General features: G+C 35.8%; 2 protein-coding genes across 2 annotated transcripts; both read right to left on the bottom strand.

The window, feature by feature from the left end:
- Nucleotides 1–2,189: 2,189 nt before the first annotated feature.
- Nucleotides 2,190–2,648, bottom strand: LOC142165304 (uncharacterized). The gene has a single exon (XM_075223885.1). It carries the CDS (start codon nucleotides 2,646–2,648, stop codon nucleotides 2,190–2,192), a length of 459 nt encoding a protein of 152 aa, XP_075079986.1.
- Nucleotides 2,649–9,403: 6,755 nt separating this feature from the next.
- LOC107777579 (uncharacterized) lies at nucleotides 9,404–10,084 on the bottom strand. The gene has a single exon (XM_016597631.2). It carries the CDS (start codon nucleotides 10,082–10,084, stop codon nucleotides 9,404–9,406), a length of 681 nt encoding a protein of 226 aa, XP_016453117.2.
- Nucleotides 10,085–20,882: the final 10,798 nt, after the last annotated feature.

Raw genomic sequence — 20,882 nt, 5'->3', positions numbered from 1 at the left:
CATTATGTGCCTTGCTTTTTGTAACATAATCTTGTAACCATATAGGTTCTTTTGTGCTTCTGCCAGATCTTCTTGGCTCTTGACCGCTGACTTCTGAGGGTATATGTTCAGGTATAGGCTCTTTATACTCAACATCCAGAGATTGAACTAGTGTAGGATCAGCTTCTGAATGCTTATCATGTTCAGCTTGTGGAGATTCAGGTACTAGTTCAGATATTGCAACATCAACATTGCCTTCCTCAGATGCAACATTGTCTTCCTCAGCATGAGAAATGGGGGCAGCTTCACAGCCTGCATCCGTTTCATCATCTTTATGAACTACATTAGAGTCATCAGCTATATTAGCTTTAGTTTCAAGTTCATGATCTGCAACAAGTGTTTGTAAAGTTCATGCTCAAACGATACGCTCCCCCTAGCAAGAACAATGACAGGGTGCAAGGGTGAAGACTTAGAAAATGGGAATATATGCTCTTTGAATACAATATCCCTGCACACAAAAAAATGATTAGTTGTAAGGTCCAGGAGTTTGTAGCCCTTTTGTGTGTCTGAATAGCCCAGGTGCATAGCAGGTTTGGCTCTAGCTGAGAACTTGTCGTCATGCACCATAGTGGTGGAATAACACATTCATCCAAAAACTCTTAAGTGCTCAAGAGAGGGTTTCTGAAGATGTAGGACTTCATAGGGTGTTTTTCCTTGTAGAATGATAGAAGGAAGTTTGTTTATAATGTAAATAGTAGTAGTAATACATTCTCCTAGTACTTAGTTGGCACATTTGCTTGGAATTTTAAGGCTCTTGTTGTATCTAATATATGTATATGTTTTATTTCGTCTACCCCATTTTGTTGGGGAGTATATGCACCACTACTTTGATGTATAATACCATAAAACTCAAATAATTTATTTCACTATTTACTGAAAAATTCTCCTCCATTATCAGTTCTAATAGTCTTAATTGCTACGTCAAATTGTGTTATTAGTATAGAAAGAAACTTTTGAAATACCACAATTATATTACTTTTCAACTGTAGTAGCACCCAAATATACCTAGAATGATTATCCACAATTATTAGAAAATAGTAATTTTTATCATATGTGGGAAACTTGTATGGTCCCCAAACATCCATATGCAAAAGTATTAAAGGACTACTACTCCTTGTAACACATATAGGAAAAACTAGTCTACTTTGCTTAGCCAAGGGGTAGATAGAATAATCTTTATTTACATAAAGATCTTTAAGCTGTAGAAATTTTATATTTCTCGTTGTACTGACAAAGGTGTGGCCTAGTCTTTTATGCCAAAGATTTCTGTCTACTTCTGGTTTGTGGACTGCTGCAACTGATGCTTGCTTCAAAACTCTAGTTATGTGCTCATCCTTCACCACATACAAGCCTCATTTTTCCTTACCAATCTCCCTCACCCTACCACTCCAAAGGTCCTAAAATACATATAAATCAGGATAGGAGTGAACAGAGCAACTGAGTTCTTCTGTGAGTTTTGACAATGACAACAAATTAAATTTGAAGTCAGGAACATATAGAACATTCTTAACCTCCATATCCTTAAGAAAATGTTGCACTACCAATGTGAGAGGTATTTGTCTTCTTAATTACTAGTAGGTAAATGTACTTGATCTCTACCAGTTTTCAACTCAGTCTTAGAGTATAATATATCTAGGAAAGCAGCAATGTGATGAGTCGCACCGGAATCAACTATCCATTCCTTACTACAACTATAAGTCATTAGTGTAGTAGCAATACTTGCCATGTTGACTTGTGGTACTATTGTATCTTTATTCAGAATATCTATAATTTGTCTATATTGATTCTCAGTGAAGAAATGCCCTCATGTATGACCATCATTGTGTGCTCTTCCTCAAAGCAGTGTGTGTTTGTTCTTCATGTACAGAATTTCTAGTAGCACAATTGTTCACAACCTTCCTCTTGACATTAAAATTTTCAGGGTAACCTATCAACTTGTAGCAATTTTCTTTCAAGTGGCCACTCATTTTGCAATAGTCACATTTTATGAATGGCTTCTTCCTTTTGTAGCCTTGTCCTCGTCCAACTTGCATATTAATAGGATCTCTTCTTGTGCCTAAGGATGAATATGAATTTGATCTTTGGCTTTCTTCCTCAATTATCAATGCATAAGCTTGGTTCAAAGTTGGTTCAAATGTCTTCATCAGAATCTACCTTCTTGCCTCCTCATAGGTCTCATTCAGACTACTGAGAAATTGAAGCAGCCTTTGGCAATGAATGTGTTCAATATAGTCTTTTGACTTAACACAGTCACAACCTGATGTGGGGACTAAAGCATTATACTCTGACCACATTTCCTTCAGCCTTGTGAAATAGGAATCAATAGAATCAGCTCCGTGGGAAATCGTTGCAATTTCTTTGTGTAATCGAAAAATTCGAACTCGATTGAGCTTGTCAAACCTCTCCTTCAGGTCTTCCCAAACTAGGTGTGCATCTGATGCATAAGTTATTCCACTAACGAGATTCGTTGATACAGTGTTCATGATCCATGAGAGCACAATTGCATTGCATGTCTCCCATTCCTCATGTAATTCCTTCTTAAAGGTATCCTTCTTATATGTACCAGTTACGAACCCTAGCTTTCGTTTAGCTTGAAGAGCAATTCGCATCATCCTACGCCATAATCCATAGTTTTCAGACCCGGTGAGATGTATTGAGATCAAAACTGAGCTATTCGAAGGATGCAGAAACAGAGGGTGCGTGTGGTCAATTTTCTCGTCTCTAATTATTGAATTTGAGAGAGAATTTGTATCACACAAATACGAAACTACTCAACCAAAATGCAATCAGTATCGATTGCTCTGATACCATGTGAGTTGAGCTAATTCCAGTCACAACTCAACCTCCTAGCTGTCATACTACCTTCTATTCTCACACGCAGTGAGATAGTTGTAAGCACGTGATTTTTTCCCTATATGAGAATTACTCCCAAAAAAATTAAAAAATAATTTAATTTTTCTTGGTGTGCAATTTTGTGATGTTTTGTGATATTTTGAATAGTTATTTGTATTTATCTGTGCATGTTTATTTGCTAAATTAATAAAAAATACAAAAATATGTCGCATTTTGCATATAGGATTTAATTTTACAATTGTTAGTAATTAAATTTGTTTTACAAAAAAATTAAAAATTACAAAAATAGGCATCGTTTGCATTTTTAGCATTTAATGTCCAAATATACAATTTTATGCTTAATTAATACTTAATTGTGCGTTAATTGTTATTGGGAGTTAATTTGCGCTTTTATAACTTAATTTAGTTCTTAATAATAGTTTAAGTATTTTTATAATTTAGTTTTAGAAAAATAAAAGAAGAAAAGAGAGCGAAAATATAAAGAAAGTCGGAATTAGGCCTCTTCTTCAATTTCAAGCCATAGGCCCAAAAAATGGCCCAATCTTCCCTACGACCCAGTCCATTTCGAACTGGGTCGACCCAGTCCATAACCCAACTCCCCCTCTTCATTTTCATTTTTTCCTTTTTACAAAACAAAAACAAAACAAAACAAAAAGAAAAAAAACCAAAAACCCTAAAAAACCTAAGAAACACCTCCGCCCCCCTCCCTTTGCTTCATCTTCTCCAACCTCCAACTCCCAACCTCAAGCAGCCATGGCTGTTCCTCCCCCCACACAGCCGGCCAAGCTTCCAAGTAAACCCAACTCCACGTTCGTCACGTCGACCTCCCCGTTGCATCGCCGGAAAACCCTCAATCAAAGAAGAAAAAATATCAAACCCACCGCTGCCCGCTTCATCCCCGTCGTCACTGAGCTTCGCCATCAACATCCATGGCTGACCAGCACCAGCATCACGTCCAAACCCCCACCAAACACCACTGTTACACCCAGTCGCTTGGCCCGTCGACCCTACTGTTCCGTCGCCTCCTTCCACTGTTACACCCAGTCGCTTCCATGGACAAGCTCATCGTCGACCGGCTGCTCAGGTTGCTGCGTCCTTCTCCTTCGATGTCCTTAAGCCGAACAAGTCGACGCCACTGTGTCACGCTGCTGCCCATGTCCAACTGCGACGAGCGTCCATGGCTACTCCAAGCTCGCGCTACTGCTTTTGTCTCTCGCTGCTGCCCTTGTTTCTGAAACACCATGGATTCCATGGATGCGGCTCGTCGCTGCTTACTCTGTCGCTAGCCAAACACACGAACAACTGCTTCAGTCTCCGAACTACTGCTGCTCGCGTTTCTGGTTTGAATTCGCTGGCCATGGCAGCATCGTCATTAGCTGCTTCTTCTCCTTCGTCATCCCGTTTGCCGCTGCTTCATCGTCCAGATTTTGCTACTGTCCCGTTTCTTCAGTTACTTCTTAATCGCGTTCGTCATCGTTGGTTCGAGCTTTGGTCGAGGCTCGTCAAATTCGTTGTTGGTTCAGTCGTTTGTTCGTCGTTCATCTCCGGTTAGTAGATTTTTGAATTTTATTTTTGTCCGCATTTCGTTTTGATATTTTCGAATCTAAAATCGGCAAAGGTTTGTTTTGTTTATCGTTTGAATTAATTTTTAGTTCGTGTTCATGTGTTGTTTGTTAAATTAATTTTTCAGATTTCAAATGAAAGATTAATTAGTTATCTTTCATGTTTATTTCATGTTTGTATTGTTGTTTAAGTGAATATTTATTAGTTTGATGTTTGTTAGATTCAAATTGAAATTTAATCAACTATTTCTTCAATTTGTTTCATGTGTTTACGTATTGTTAGAAATTGTTAATATTGTTAAGTTCAAGTTTAAGTTCATAATTGTTTCTTCGTCGATCTTGTTATTTGTTTAAAGAATTTAGTTGTATTAAAGGAATATATTGTTTTAATCGTTTAATCCGTCATGTTTGTTGTCTTAAAATAGATTCATTCATGTTCATACTTTGTTTGGATGATCTTGAATCCGAATTTTGTATAGTTTGATTTCTTGTTTACCATTTATGATTATTGCTTGAATTGTTCTCATAATCTTGTTTAAAGTTTAATATAAGAATTGTTTGTTATAATGTTGTTAGAGTTGATTTTAAGTTCAATATGATTGAATTTAGAAATCTTCATACTTTGTTTGTTGTTGTTGTTGAATCCGAAAATAGGATTGTTTGTTGCTAAAATATTGTTCAATCAAATTTTAGTTGTTCTTTGTTGTTCAATTCGTGTTCATGTGATTTGTTGTTGAAATATTGTTAAAATCGTGTTCATGTGATATTGTTGTTATGATGTTCATCCATGTTCATATTGTTGTTTGAACATTGTTAGAAATTGATCATATTGTCTATATTTTGGTTAAGTTTGATTAATTGATGTGTTATAGCTGATGAGTAGTTTGGTAAATTTGTAATACGTTCAGGGGTAGTTTGGTAATTTCAGTAAGGTCGGAAGGGGTAGTTTAGGAATTGTACATTTTGAAATTGTTTATTTGAAGCATGGGGGACAAAATGAAATGGGGTGGGTTGTGATATGATTATTTAATATAAAGGGGGGACAAGATTTAAATTAAAGGGGAATCTTGCATTATTTTAAATAAAGCATGGGGAACAAAATATAATGGGGTGGTGTGATATGTTTATTTAATGTAATGGGGATGAGTGGAAGGATAATGGGTTGGGTAAAGAAAAAGTATTGATTTAATTGATTAAAAGATTTATGGGATGTGATTATATATATGTGAAGTCTTGAACACAAGAGGGGGAGAAGAACAAGAAATACAGAGAGAGAAATAGGGAGAGAGATACGAAAAAATATACACACACAGATAGAGAGAAAAATTCCGAAAAATATTTAAGCTTTCAAAATAAAAAATAAAACTAAAAAAATCTACTGCTTTCTTTCTTTGTTTGAAATTAGTATTAATGGTTGTTGTTTCATTTAAAGCTTAAAGCTTTTGTTTTTGGGATTACTACTCCACCGGTCTGTTACTGGGTTGTTACTGTTGCTGGGCAGTTGTTGCTATTGTACTGTTATTATTGCTGCTGATTCTCATCATCATTTTCTTTTGCTTCCAATATCAGGTACATATCTAAAAATTCATGTCATGAAAAACTTCAACATGGCAAGTAAATGAAGTTTGATTATAAGGATGTTTTCTACTTATTTAAATTTTATTAGTTTAAGTTTCAGTTTTGTTTTAGTTGGTTAATATAGTATTAAATCAATTGGTAGAGTAGTTCTCTTTCTTAATAATAAATGGCTTAGTTATTTTAGGAACGCGATCAACTCATTTCTTTTAATATATGAAATAATGTCAATGATTTTTTACAAAATATAGAGTTAGTGTTTGCAAATATTCGCATAGGCAGAATATAAGAATTGGTTTATTTATTTCAAACCCAATCTTCGTAAGCAAAATTAACCAAACAATTATAACCTCAGACTAAAAACAAGTGGTGTAAAAGAAGGATGAGATTTATAGATTGTAACCTTTTAAGTCAAAAAATGTGTAAATAGCGTTTGCTCCAAATATAACAATGAAAATTCTTCAAAAAATATTACTTCATTTATTAAATCAATTGTTTTCCTAAGTTTTATACGCAATTCGCTTTTTGGGTAGATAAATATTGTATTTACCATAAAAATGGTAGTATTAATCACACGTTGTTTATTTTTATTTTATTTTTATTTTACTCTTTAAACTCATGGTTTTTGAGGAATATAATTCACACGTAAAAAAATATAATTTGCGGTCAACACTTAATGAATTGTGAATTCTTTTCACGTAATTTAGAGGCATCTCAAATAGTGATTTCTCATGACTCTTACATTTAAAATAGATGGATGCAATAAACATTTGTAGAGAATTTATATTACTGTCAAGAATATTTGCATAATTAAGGATGCGTTCGCGTGACTTGATTATACTTCTAAAGGCGATTCGAATTATGCGTTCGCGCAACTTCGAGCAAATTTTTAATAAAAAAGGGGTTCCTCGGAGATCATCAATATTAATTTCACATAACTCGAGATGTGCGGTTCAATATTTAATTATACAAGAGCGACGAACGTTCTTAATTTTATTTTTAGCACAATTTCGAACTTAAGTCTTCTTTTTTTATATATAATAAAAAATTTCGAAAAAGAATAATAATTATTATATTATCATTGTGTATACGTACGCGTGACACGATTTTCACGTTAAAAAATATTAATATATAAAACGAATACACGTACGCGTGATTCGATTCGAAAAAGGGTCTTTAATTATAAACAATCTAAATAGAAGCGGTAATAATAAAATCATGCAATAAAAATGTATTTAACAAATCAAAATAATCAAGCCAAATATAACAGTTGAGCGACCGTGCTAGAACCACGGAACTCGGGAATGCCTAACACCTTCTCTCGGGTTAACAGAATTCCTTATCCGGATTTCTGGTTCGCAGAATAATAAACAGAGTCATATTCTCCTCGATTCAGGGATTAAAATTGGTGACTTGGGACGCCTTAAAATTCCCAGGTGGCGACTCTGAAACAAACAAACAAATCCCGTTTCGACTGTCCTTTAATTGGAGAAAACTCCCTACGCACCCTCGCGGGCGCGGAAAAAGGAGGTGTGACAATAGTTAGTAAGAGATTATTGAATGTCTTATTCCTTACTCCTACTAACTGATAACTCTGAAAATTGAGATCATTCACTGGGATTTCAAATGCAAAGAAAGTTTTCTTTTCTAAAGTTGAAATTTAATCCCTCTTTTCTTAAGAGAAAGAAAATGAGAAAAAATTCATTTCCTTTCTCTTAACAGTATAATCAAGATTTCTATAATAAAATACATGAAAATTTTGGAAATTTATTTTATTTTATCGGGTAAACCGATAAGGATCAATAACCGACTAACCGATACCCGATATCTTATCGTTTCGGTTATCGGTTTAGCATATTTATAAATCGATAACAAATATGCTAAACCGATAACATTCACAACCGAGCCGAACCGAATCGACCGATGCCCGCCCCTATTACCAATGACCTCTTAGGGTGTGTTACAGTGAGGCCTGATTAATTTGAATTCATACTGTCTGAAATCTAATAAAAGGAAAAATTCTTTTTACCAAAAATATTTTTATTTGATGAGCTCGAATAGATTTCTTATTATAGGATTCATTCCACCACAATCTTTAGCCCACCTACTAAATATAGTAATACTCATCAACTAATTATTAAGTTTCAATTAAGAAAAGTTAGAGATGTTTTATATAATCATTCGTATTTATTTCATTTTATTCAGGTGATTTATATGAGAGTTTATCACAGTTAGATTACATTTAAACACAACTTTACTACTTTTTTCCCCTCCCTGAATTTGGAGACTCTATTAGCACCTAACGATGTACAACGAAATACTTGGTCTCTATTCTAATTGGTTTTCATGTCGACGGAAGTAGTCATTTCAGGCATGAAAACTCCAGCCTTGGCCATCACTTTAGATTAGCCGCTTTATTGTTGATTGTAACGAAACGTATCCAACCTGTCCAAGTAATCTTTATGGCGGCAGTAGCAGCAGTCTTTTCTTTCATTTACATGTCTTCAAAAAATATATTCCCTCCGTCTCAATTTAGATTGGATAGTTTGACTCGGTATAAAGTTTTAAAAAAAAACTTTTGAAATTTATGATCTTAAAAGATTTTGGATAAACATTTTGTGTGGCCATAACATTTGTATGATTATAAAAAATTTTCATTAAGGATAAAATGAGTAAAATGAATAATTTAAAGTTGAATTATTTTCAAATTTAGAAATGTATCATTTATTTTGGAATATACTAAAAAAGAAAGTAACTTATCTAATTTGATGCTAAAGAGTACCCCTACAACTTCAACCCACCGCAGAGGAGAATTCAATTGATCAATTTCACGCTCATTTTGATCAATCAACAACAATATATGATTGGACATTCTCACTTGAAAAATACTTACTCTCCTTTGTTTTTTTAAAAACAATTTATTTAGCAATAAGAGTCATAAGTTTATTTGAGAATATTTAACCATAATTAGTTAAGTGCTAAAAGGTTATTGAAAGATATATGTCTTGCGTCAATTTATTTGGTGTTAATCGAGTGTGAGTAAATCTTTTTCTCAATTTACTCTTAACCAATAAGTAGATATCTACGTTGCATTAAATTTATATATGGTTCTTCCGCCAACAAATAAGCTAATGACATAAGGACAAATCAATCCATTGACAGAAAAGGGATGGCACAAAACCTTGCACAATCAAAGCTTCTTAATCGCTATCAGACTTGAGAAAGATTTTCTCTCCCAAAATCTTTAAAATCAATAATTAAGCAACATTAAAATTTTGCCAATCATCATACTAGCCATATATATATAATTAACAACTAGCTAGCAGTAATATATTAATAGGCAATTAATTAGTATTAATAATATTGTCAAATCTTCAATGACGAGAAAACCTCTCTTTTCTTGTTGGTTCCATAGCGTGACATTCCTTGCATGCAGATATAAACTTGCTGAAAAAACTTCGAAAAAACCAGAACCTTACTTTCCTCTTACCATTTTTCTTTTTCTGTTTCCTTGACTTTAATTCTTTGCGTCCTTTGGTAGTACTCTCTTTCTTAGATCCAGAAACAACAACATGTCGCTTTTTCTTCATAACTGGCGCTGGTGTCACAATAAACTGCAACTTTTGTGAAACACCGGTATGCATATTACTCGACGAGTTCATATACTTAGTAAAAGCTGATTTTTTCCCTTGACCAATTAGTTTGAGTTCAGAGGTTTCGCTTATGCTTGTTCTTGCACTGCTACTGCAGCTACTTCTACTGTTTGTGCTATTACTGCGCGAAGACAAGAGTGAATCTTTGCTACTAACACTGCTTGTTCTGCTCGTTGATCGCGAAAATGATATTGGACTGCTAATATTACTAGCTGGTTGACATGGGAAATAATGTGGCAAGAGTTTACCATTGAAAAATAAATGATCTGCTGGTGATTTTGGAGACCCTGGCGATGCGCTACCAGAAAACTCAAATTCCAGTTCTTGTCCTTCTTGAACTGGCATTATAATCGGAAATGAAAATTTGTCCCCTGAACTGTTCTTTCTACGGCGATTTTCCATCGGATTTTCTTGTAATTATGTGAAATTGGGTAATGCCTATAGTCAGAAAACAATTGATGCTCTGAGATTTCTGAGATGGATAACTATTTTTATACACAAAAAAAGTGTTTGATATGAACAAGTATAAGGAGTTGGCTTTTTCCCCTAAAGAGGGGATAAATGGACCCCTTGTTTGGGACTTCCTTAGTGGTTTAAATCATGTGATATTTTTAGTGCCAACTCTAGCTTGGATTTAGTTATGTGGATAAGTAATCATATTGGGAGCGTGGAGATTATACCAAATATTTATGTGTCTAATTATGTCGTTATGTAATATAATTCCTTGTTTACTGCCCACTATTAGTTTGATGCAGATCATATAATCAAGAATCAAGATCAATTACCTATGCCTTACAAGTCAAAGAAAAGAGATTGTGATTTACTACCTACTCTACTCCTAGTTGAGGATTCAATAAAATTCTTCGCTTCTCAAGAATCCGAAGATGCTGAAATACAATTATATTCCTTTTCATTAAAAGAAAAAAGGAAGACGGAAAAATAGAATCGTGCTCTAGCATTTGATGGTTTGAGATTTTGGATAAGTATAAAGAAACTCGACAAACATGGCAGATAACTTGTTGGGGACATGCCAAATTACATTAAATGTTTTACAAATTTCATGCACTTATCATTCTATCAGCGAACAAAATTCAAATTAGAAACTAATTGGATTTAACTTAATACACCTATCATTGTAAAATGCTTTTTACACCGAACAATGTAATTTAATGCGTTATCCACAGGTTGCTTATGGCATTTTCCCCAATACTCATTCCACTTTTATAGAAAATTATATGTAGTTAATTTTTAGGTGAGTGTTTGGAAGTTAAACTCTAAATGGTAAACCTAATAAAAGCACATTAGTCACAATAATCTAGAAATATTTTCTCCTTCAACAGAAAACTCTCTGGTTAATGTTATTGCTTTGTTACTTTATACCTGAAAAAATAAGAGACTATAAGAAAACTTTCACGTAAAGTAAAAGAGGATTTTAAGCAAAGCAGATGACCAAATAAGAAAGTAAACAAAATAGGGGACCCAAAGAACTCAAGTGATAACATATTGGGGATGTCTTAGAATCCCAAGACAATACAATGATGAGTTCAACATTGTTCTATTTGATTAATAAAGCAAAAGCAAATATATTAGTACTTCCACTTGAATTATAACATTAAAAATCCAAGCCAAGAGACAATAAAAGTTGTTTGAAATTTCACTGTCTCCCACTTGGGTTGCTTTTGAATGATTCTGCCTCATGACTTCTTTTGGGACCACTAGTGTGCCACCTTGGTCCTTGTCCAGTAATTTAGTTTGGGCCTCTGAATATTTAGTACGATTGGATCTGGGCCTTTAAGTGTGCTTCAGTCTTCGTGGTACGGCTACTTTTGAAGGTGTTTGGGTCAGAATTTCTACCTTTGACCTGGATTGGAGCCCACTAAATAAAGGTACTTCAAATGGCTATATTTAAATGAGGAGTTCTTTTCCAAGTCTATATGTATATACTTCAAATATTTCAATTGCTTATTTTGCAAAAAACAATTCACCTACTGTCCCTTGATTCGTCGAGACAATAAATTTTGCGTCAAGAAAAGAATCGAAACTAAAAATATTGCAAAAATCATAATATTTTATTTCAAATAATTTGAGTGTTACAATTTCTATGATTTCTCTGTTTCTTCTTTCTAAAAGTAAATAAATTCAAAGGTCTTTGAGCTTGATCTTGAATCTATATTTGTTGCCGCGAACGATGATCTTGAATGCAACTAGCACGAACTTTAATTTGATACTCCTTGAATCTTGATTTGTTCTTCGTTCTTGAGCTTGAAATTGATTTCTTGAACTTGAACTTGGTTGCTTGAAACTTGAAGCTTGTAGAGAAATTTAGGCGTTTGATCCACAAGCTCTTTCTTACTTCTTGTTATAACTTTTGGTATCTTTTCTGAGTTATGAAAACCCCTATTTATAGTTGTGGGGAGGGAAGAGTTGAGATGAAAATACACTCTTTCCGACCAATCAGATTGAAGAGTGACAAGGCCGCATTTGATTGGTCAGAATATGCCACCCGCACATGTGGTGCGGTTTCATTGGCGTTTTAATTTGACTTGGCATGGCATGCTCCTATTGGTTCTTCCGTTTGACTTGGCGTGCCTTGTCATTTCACACGTGGTACCAAACTGGGCTTCTAGAAAGATGATATCTTGGACCTAATGAAGTGAGTTCATTACTTGTAGCCCAATTAAATTGGGCTAGTCCAATGGATTCGGGTTGAATCCATATATATTGGATTTATATAACTAATCCAATCATATTAGCCAAATAAATTTATTTGAACTAATATCTCTTGAATTTAAAATATAATCCAAATTATTTTATGGATTTAATTTTAATAAAATTTATATGTCTACAAATGCCCCTACTTCAAGATTTGTTGGGACGTAAACGTATTGAACTTCAAAAACAAGGTTTGAAGCAACACGTTGAAGCAACCAGATTTAATACACTTAAGAATCTTTCATTTATTTTCGAAAGATTTACGTGTTTCCATAAGTTGATGAGCTACTATTGTTGAGCTTCACGGAACTTTGTCTTTTGAAAAATTAAAACCTCATTATACCATTGCAATAAAAATTATTATCAAAGTCAAAGTACACTAGTCATGTGCCACGTGAGTTTGGTAACATGGTGCAAAATTATGATTCTATCATTCCAACTAAGGAGACAGGTGTTGCATGAGAAAGAAACAAAGAAATCCACTTCCTACTGTGACTCTCTATGTTGTCCACTTTAAATCCTACTTGGAATAGGAAAACCTTAGACCACCTCACAGTGAATACTTTTTATCCCACATCAAGATAACATCAAGACGCATTCTTTGCATCAACTCTCAAGTTCGATTTGCGGGCACTACAGAGGTAATTTTTTTTTCTTTTGCGTTCTTTTTTCCCCTTTTTATTGTTCCTTTTTTTTGCAGGCCAATCAAGTAAGAGTTATTGTGTACGAGGCGGTACCTCGTTGGTAATTCTTATTATTTATCTCATATTGTAGAGTGTTAATGGTGGAACACTTCTTGTTGCTTTTATTCTTTCTTGTCTTATCAGTTACGATCTGTATTTGACTATGGTGGTTCACTTTAACTGCTATCCTTATGTTATCTCCATGCTTACAATTCTGTCACTAGACTATGTTATTAGCTTGTTTCGTATCAGTTATTTCTCTATCTTCCATTACTTCTCGTTATTATATTTTTATTCTATTTATTATATCCTAGTAGGTATCTTGACCTGGCCTCGTCACTACTCTACCGAGATTAGGCTTGATAATTACTGGGTACCGTTATGGTGTACTCATACTATGCTTCTGCACATCTTTTTGTGCAGATCCAGGTATGTCTCCTCGTGCTGAACGTTAGTGATTGGTTGTAGTTGATTTTTCGTAGACTTCAAGGTATACCTGCTCGGTGTCCGCAACCCTCGGAGTCACCTTCCCTTATCTTTCTTTTCTGTTGTATTTTTCATCCAGACAATGTTGTAGTGGGTGTCACACCTCCTTTTTGCCTACACCCTGCGGAAGGGTGTATATATAAGGGAGTTTTTCCAATTAAAGGACAATCGAAACGAGATTATTTTTATTTAAAATTCAGAGTCGCCACTTGGGATAATTAATGGTTGTGAGCACGTGATTTTTGCCCTATGAGAACTACTCCCAAAAATTCAAAATAAAATGGTTTTGTGTTGTTTGTGATTTATTTATATTTTGTCTGTGCATGTTTATTTCTACTTTAATTAAGAAAAATACAAAAATATGTGTTGCATGTGCATTTAGGATTTAATTTTACAATTTAGGAATTAATTAAACAATCAAGTTTGTTTTACAAAATGAAAAAATCACAAAAATATGTACTTTGCATTTTTGCATTTAATGTCCGAATTGTGTGATTTTATCTTTATTTGATGTTTAATTTCGTGTGATAGATATTATTAAGAGTTAATGTTTTTAATTAATTGTCGATTTTATAATTTAATTAGGATTTTTAGTTGAAAAGGAATTAAAAGAAAATGAAAAAGAAAAGAAAAGAGTGAAAATTGGACCAAATCGGAACTGGGCCGTTATATTTTGACAAAAAATCAGGCCCAAACAGATGCCTAGACCGGTCCAAATCTCACAGACGTTCGAACGACGTCGTTTCAACGGCAATTAATCACAGCCGTTGGTCCTGCATGATCCAACGGCTCAAAAGCCGTCTCCCTTAACCATTCCCTGGCCCGACCCGTTACCCGGTTCAAACCGACCCCCTACTTAAACCAAACGACGCCGTATTGGTTAATCTCTTTGATCCTATCCGTCAATCTTCATTGATCCAACGGCCAGGATTTAATCCCCTCCCCCTTATATAAGTCCAACCTCTCACCCCACACCCCCCTAAGCCCTACCCTCCGTTCATCCTTCGTCTCTTTCAGAGACAAACCAAACGACCCTCGAAACCCTAGCCGCCCTGAAACCCTTTCTCCTGAAAGCCGGCGACAACGATGCCAATGACCATGAAACTAACACCCCTCGAGCACCTAACCACCCTCTCCACTAATCCCTTACCCGTTTTGCTTGAATCAGCCTGTAGCTTCTCGAATCTTCAATCGAAGATTCGAGCAAAACTTGAAACTACCCCAACCAGCCCCAAACTCACCCCACGGCACCCCCTGACCACCTTCGTCACCAAACCACCGTTGGTTTGGTTCGAATCAGATCAGAACCATTCGAACCCCAAATCGAACCCCCAAGAACCCTAGAAAACCAAAGGTTGAAGTCTGTCCGAAGAAAAGGAATTTGGGTGTCCAGTGGACCTTAGTCGAAGTGTTCTCAGTTGAGAACACTCGATTAAGGTCCGTTCGACCTCAAAAAAGGTCTGAGTTAGAGTCCAAGTCAGGATCGTCTAGTGTCCGAGTTCTTGAGGTATTTTTCCTATCCTGTTGGTTCCATTTTGTATGTGTTTATATCTGTTTATTTGTTTAGTTTAGTTTTATTGATTTTTCAATTCTTTTTGTCGATTGATTCTGTCCTTCTTCAATGACCTTTTATTTGGTCAAACTTTTTCTGGTCATGGTCAATATATATGATAAACTATATAATCGATTTGAATGAGTGTCGTCAATTAGTTAAGTTTTATTATGAATCCCTGTTTCTATCAATACAATTCGAATCACCTATGTGCCTGTTCGATTCTTATTTGTTATTGATTGTATGTGTTGTAATTCGTGTAGTCGATTGGATAAGTGTCGTCGATTGGTTTTACATGCTTGAATGTTAGAATAACCTGATTTGACTCATGTTGCTTCAATTGAATCGCTCTTGGAATTTGATAGGCTGGATTGGTTATAGCTCCTGTAGTTGGTGATTAATTAGGAATCAACTTAGTTATCTGTTTAAGGAGATTGGTTATAGCTGATGAGGTACAGTGGATTGGGTAGGACAGTAATTTCAGGGACCCTAGGAGGGTATTTTGGGATTTGAAAGGTTTGAAATGGGTTTAAGTTGAATGGTCTGGCAGTAGGGTACTAAAGTGCCATTAAACTAATGAATTGTTTAGTATTAGTGGGGAACAAAATATAATAGCATGGGTAGACCTAATGGGGATTTTATTAAAGTATGCACTACCCATAACCAATGAATAAAATAAAGGAAAGACAAGGGTTAATGGGGGACAAAAACAGACTTTAGTGGAGTCCTAGAGAAGATCATGGGAAAAATGTTTGATTAATGGGTCTAAATGCTCCTAAGAGCTGGAAAAAGATAAAAAGATTGGTTATAAAAGAGAGGGGTCAGGACAGTGTAAGGGAGGCAAAATGAAGAGATTTTTAGAGAGGGTAGAGAGGGCATTGTTAACACACTTTTAGAGTCTGGTTTGGGCTTTCTTTTGAGGGTCAGTGTTATAAAAATAGAGAGAGTTCTTGGGAGTTTCACTAGTCCTGAAGAAATCAGCTGATTACTAGCTACTGGAATCAGTAGTGTTTCCTACTTAGTTTTCGAGTAGACTTTTGGTTTCAGTCGAGACCTTCTCGGATCAGTTTGAGTGTTCTGCTGCTGTGGTATGTTTCTAGGGTCAGTTTGAAGGTCATTTGGGTTTATTCGAATCGGTTTTGGGTTAATCTATTCATCTTGTTGGTTCAAAACATTTCTGAACTCTTCCTGGATTGATAAATATATTTCTGGGCTGAACTGGTTCTGTTTGTGGTTGTTTGGAATTTCAAATTGTTGTTGTGAACTGCTGTTGTATTGCTGCTCGCATTTCTGCTGCTGCTGATTTCTTCTTCTTCTTCTTCTTCTTCTTCTTCTTCTTCTTCTTCTTCTTCTTCTTCTTCTTCTTCTTCTTCTTCTTCTTCTTCTTCTTCTTCTTCTTCTTCTTCTTCTTCTTCTTCTTCTTATTATTATTATTATTATTATTATTATTATTATTATTATTATTATTATTATTATTATTATTATTATTATTATTATTATTATTATTATTATTATTATTATTATTATTATTATTATTATTGTTGTTGTTGTTATTATTATTATTATTATTATTATGATGATGATGATTCAGGTACACATCCTGTAACCTTCAAGCTTGTGGACATGAAATGAAATGCCGTTTGAAATGATTTCTGATTTCTCATGTTTTGTTTTAGTTCAAAAGTGTAGAGCAAGTATGTTTATTCGAATTTCATATCACTTGTATAATTGGACTGTTTGAGGTCGTGTAGGATTGTTAAACTCATTTGATTTGTGTGAAGAATTGAAACACCAGTTTTAATTTGGTTTACTCCTTAATTCGTGTTGTAGTTAGATCTGATATTTGGCCTATGATAGTTTAGCACGAGAGGTTTGTGATAGTTAGCAGTAAAAATCTGATTCTGAAATTGTTAATGATATGGCTTGTAGTTAATTTTGAAATAATGGTAGACATGCAAGATTTGAACATTCTAGGCCATTTCAGTATATTAATCATACGGACTGCATGAAAGTAGTACCATTTGCCATGGTTATATAGAGTTGAACTGCTTACTTTGTAAAAAATTAATTAATTGCTGATAGTCACTATTAGGTTGGAAGCAATCACCAGTTTGCTTACACATGTGATAACCCTGTGCCTGTAAATTAAATTCGTTGCATTCTCAGTCTTTTGTTTCAAGTTGAAAGCTCAAACGCTGAGTCCAGTATCTTCTGAACTTGGGCCTGCCATAATTCATCTTGCACCTTCCGACGATTTGGGCCTTGCCCCAAAGCCTAGGCCCCAAAAGCTTCATGTCAGCCTCATGCTAAGACCATGAAGTCTCAATTTAGGCTCCTTGATTATACTTGGGCCTGTACAGAGGCCCATGATGGACTGGTTATCAAATTGAACTGAATCTATTTGAGTACTTAATCACGGTTCAGTGACATGCTAATTAATTAGGGCCTTTTCTTAGAGACAATATATGATAGAAAAATCGTAGTCCTTTAGGTTGGCTTTAAAATAAATAAGGTGCACCGCGCCAAATAAAATCACAAATCACGTGGCCCTCTTTAAATGTTCACATTAAGTATTTATACCTCGGGACGTGCCATTTAGCAAATTTCATGGCTTCCCGCAAAGTCAATAATACGCTAATCGCTTCAGGCGCACATTTTACTAATCTTACCTTCTCAAATTCGGGTGCACATTTATGTGACCCAAATCCAAATCCCAACGGAGTCAAAATGTGTCGCTAATCACGGGTACATTGATTGTGACGTGGTTCGAGATGCATTTCCACGACGTTGCAAATTCCTTTTAAAAAATAATGATTGAGACGAGCCTTGACAAACAGAAATACACAAGCTGTGGGGCCCTCTATACGTGTTGGTAAAATTACTTAGACTTCGGGATGGGCCGTTTAGCAAAGTTTCACGGCCTTACCCAAAATAATGATATGCTAGTCGCTTTAGGCGCGTCTTTAATAATTTACTTTCTTAAACTCGGGCGCACATTTATGTGACCCAAATCCAAATCTCAATAGAGTTGAAATGTGTCAATAACCACGGATGCATTAGTGTGACGTGGTTCGAGATGTATTTTTACGACGTTGCAATTCTCATTATAAATAACAATAATAAAAGCGGTAAACAGTAAAAAAATTGCACATAGGTTCAACAGGTATTAAAATCAGATAAACAAGCCGAATATGACAGTTGAGCGACCGTGCTAGAACCACGGAACTCGGGAATGCCTAACACCTTCTCCCGGGTTAACAGAGTTCCTTACTCGGATTTTTGGTTCGCGGACTGTAATACAGAGTCAATCTTTTCCTCGATTCGGGATTCAACCGGTGACTTGGGACACCATAAATCTCCTAAGTGGCGACTCTGAATCTTTAAATAAAATCCTGTTTCGATTTTCCTTTAATTGGAAAAACTCCCTCTGCACCCTTTATGCGGGGCGCGGGTGAAAAAGGAGGTGTGACAGCTCTGGCGACTCTGCTGAGGACCGAACCCAGAATCTCTGGTTCATGGTTCAAGAATTTGAGCTTGGAATAATTGTTATAATTGGCTTTGTTTATTATCTGATTTTTACATGTTTGGGCCTAATGTGCTAAATGCTGCTTTTACCGCTTTGATATTATCTGAACTGTATATAAACTGTGCCGAAACCCTTCTCTTCTTACCTACGGGGATGTGCTTGCTAGTCGAGACTCCCTATTCTGTTAGTGTCTTACCTTGGAATAAGAAAGAGGCCGGACAAGTTACAAAGCCGGACGATCCCGCGGGTCCCCGGTACGTAGCCCCCTCCTCGACTCGAGTTGTCCGCTCGGGTACACAGTCTAGAACAAATACCCAAGTTACGAACCTAGAATAACTCAGCTTCATGCCGGATCCCTAGTAGGAACGTTTGTTTGCATCATGTGCATTTGACTTTGGAGGCTCAACACAGGGGTTGGGTCTGTCTAGGATAGATGTACCAAAATGACAAAAGACCATCCTGATGCATCCAACTTGCTACCTGTGCATTTGTTTGCTTCGGACTTGCATGCTGACCGACTTTTGAATACTTTGAGGAAAGAGAGATAGAGGTAGTTAATTGCCTGTTTTGAAAAAAATCAATGTCCAAATAGCGTCGAAACTCTGTCGAATTTTTGAGAAAATAAAAAAAAAAAGAAAAAAAGAAATTGGGTTTTGTTTATGAAAAATGGTTTTATTTGCCATTGAAAAGAGTCTTGTTTTCAAAAGAAGTTTGTTTTATCTACCCGAACTACGTCGGTTTGATTCTCACCGGATGTGAGATACGTAGGCAACCCTCATCGGGTCCAACTTCCCCTTTTTGCAAAATACCCAGAAAATGTAAAAAATTTTAAGTTTCGTCATAAATAAGTCGGGTGACGCCGTTTTTGTCAAAATATCCGAATGTTCCCAAAAGGGACGCCGGAAGGCTGACTTTGCATAAACGGCCACTTGTGGTCATTTTTTTGGATTTTTGACCGGTTGACTCACCCAGCCTCAAAATCTTCGTTCCCGAAGTGCTGAAAGGCCGTGTTCGGAACCAGATCTTTTTTTTAATTTGTGAAAAATTAAAAAAAAAATAGTCAATTGGTTGAGTCAAATAAATTTTATTTTTTGCTTAATCACCTTAATAAATGTGCAGGATGAACACGATGCAAAATGAACCTTTTTCAATAATGACTAAAATCCCTTTCAAGTTGCGGCTATGGTGGGATGATTTAGGTGGTGAAGGGCAAGATGAGGTCAAAAAATATCTAAAAGGTCTTGCGGGTTTATTGAAAATCTAGCCTCAGGGGGATATCATAAGAGCTTTGGTCACCTGCGGGGACGCGAAATCAACAAATAGAGCGATTGCTTATGGAAAAGGACAGAATCAAGGGAATAATCGACGATATCGGGCACTACATCACCATAAAGTGCCTAGCTTGTGAGGATATGTCCCGTACCGCCTTCTTTGCTTCAATAATGATTTATGTCCACCAGATCATGGGAGATTTGAAAGATCTGCAAAGGGGACTTGCACCAAAGCCCGCGGCGAGGCCGAACGACGCCCCGCGGGCGCCAAAATTCAAAACTCTGAAACATTCATAGTTTGAGTCTGTATTTTCCTTGTCTTCAGAGTCTGTTGTCCGTCGGAGCTTGTATTTCCCTTTTTGGCATAAAGTCTGTAGTCTGTATCAAGTCTGTCAATTTCCTTTCAATAATATTTTGCCTTGTAATAAAACGTTTTGCTAGTAAAGGTTGGAAAATCCAAAAATGGTGTCTTTATTTTCCGCACTTGTGGCAGAACTACGCCCGGTCTGATTCATGCGGGGACATGATACGTAGGCAATCCACATAAGATTCGACCACCATTAAAAAGAAAAAGAGAAAGGCAAAGTGAATAAAAGAAAGGAAAAGAAAGAAATAAAAAGAGAGATAAAGAAAGCTTCAGAAACACTTAAACGAGGCACAAACAAAGTAAGCCGGAATGACGCATGCGGTCGAAGCAAGGACATGTTAGAAATGGTTAAACTGCCTAGGAACATTGCATCCCCCAACGTGAAATTGCAATATGTGTTAAACTCTAACGCTAACAAGTTTGTTGTTTTTCTAGAGATTTCGAACCAGTTAGTTTGTTAGAACGTTCTGGCAGATTACCATTACCAAACAAGATCCAAAGGGCCCGTACTAAAAGCATGACTAGTTCAGACCAAAGTGTCGAGGATGAAAGGACGGAAAATCAAATGCTGAAGGAGGAAATGGATAAGATGAGACAGGAGAT

Source organism: Nicotiana tabacum, chromosome 10 (assembly GCF_000715075.1).
Source record: "Nicotiana tabacum cultivar K326 chromosome 10, ASM71507v2, whole genome shotgun sequence".
NCBI classification, from domain to species: Eukaryota; Viridiplantae; Streptophyta; class Magnoliopsida; order Solanales; family Solanaceae; genus Nicotiana; species Nicotiana tabacum.
Note: the sequence above shows the minus strand (reverse complement) of the source record. Positions and strands in the feature narration are given on the sequence as shown.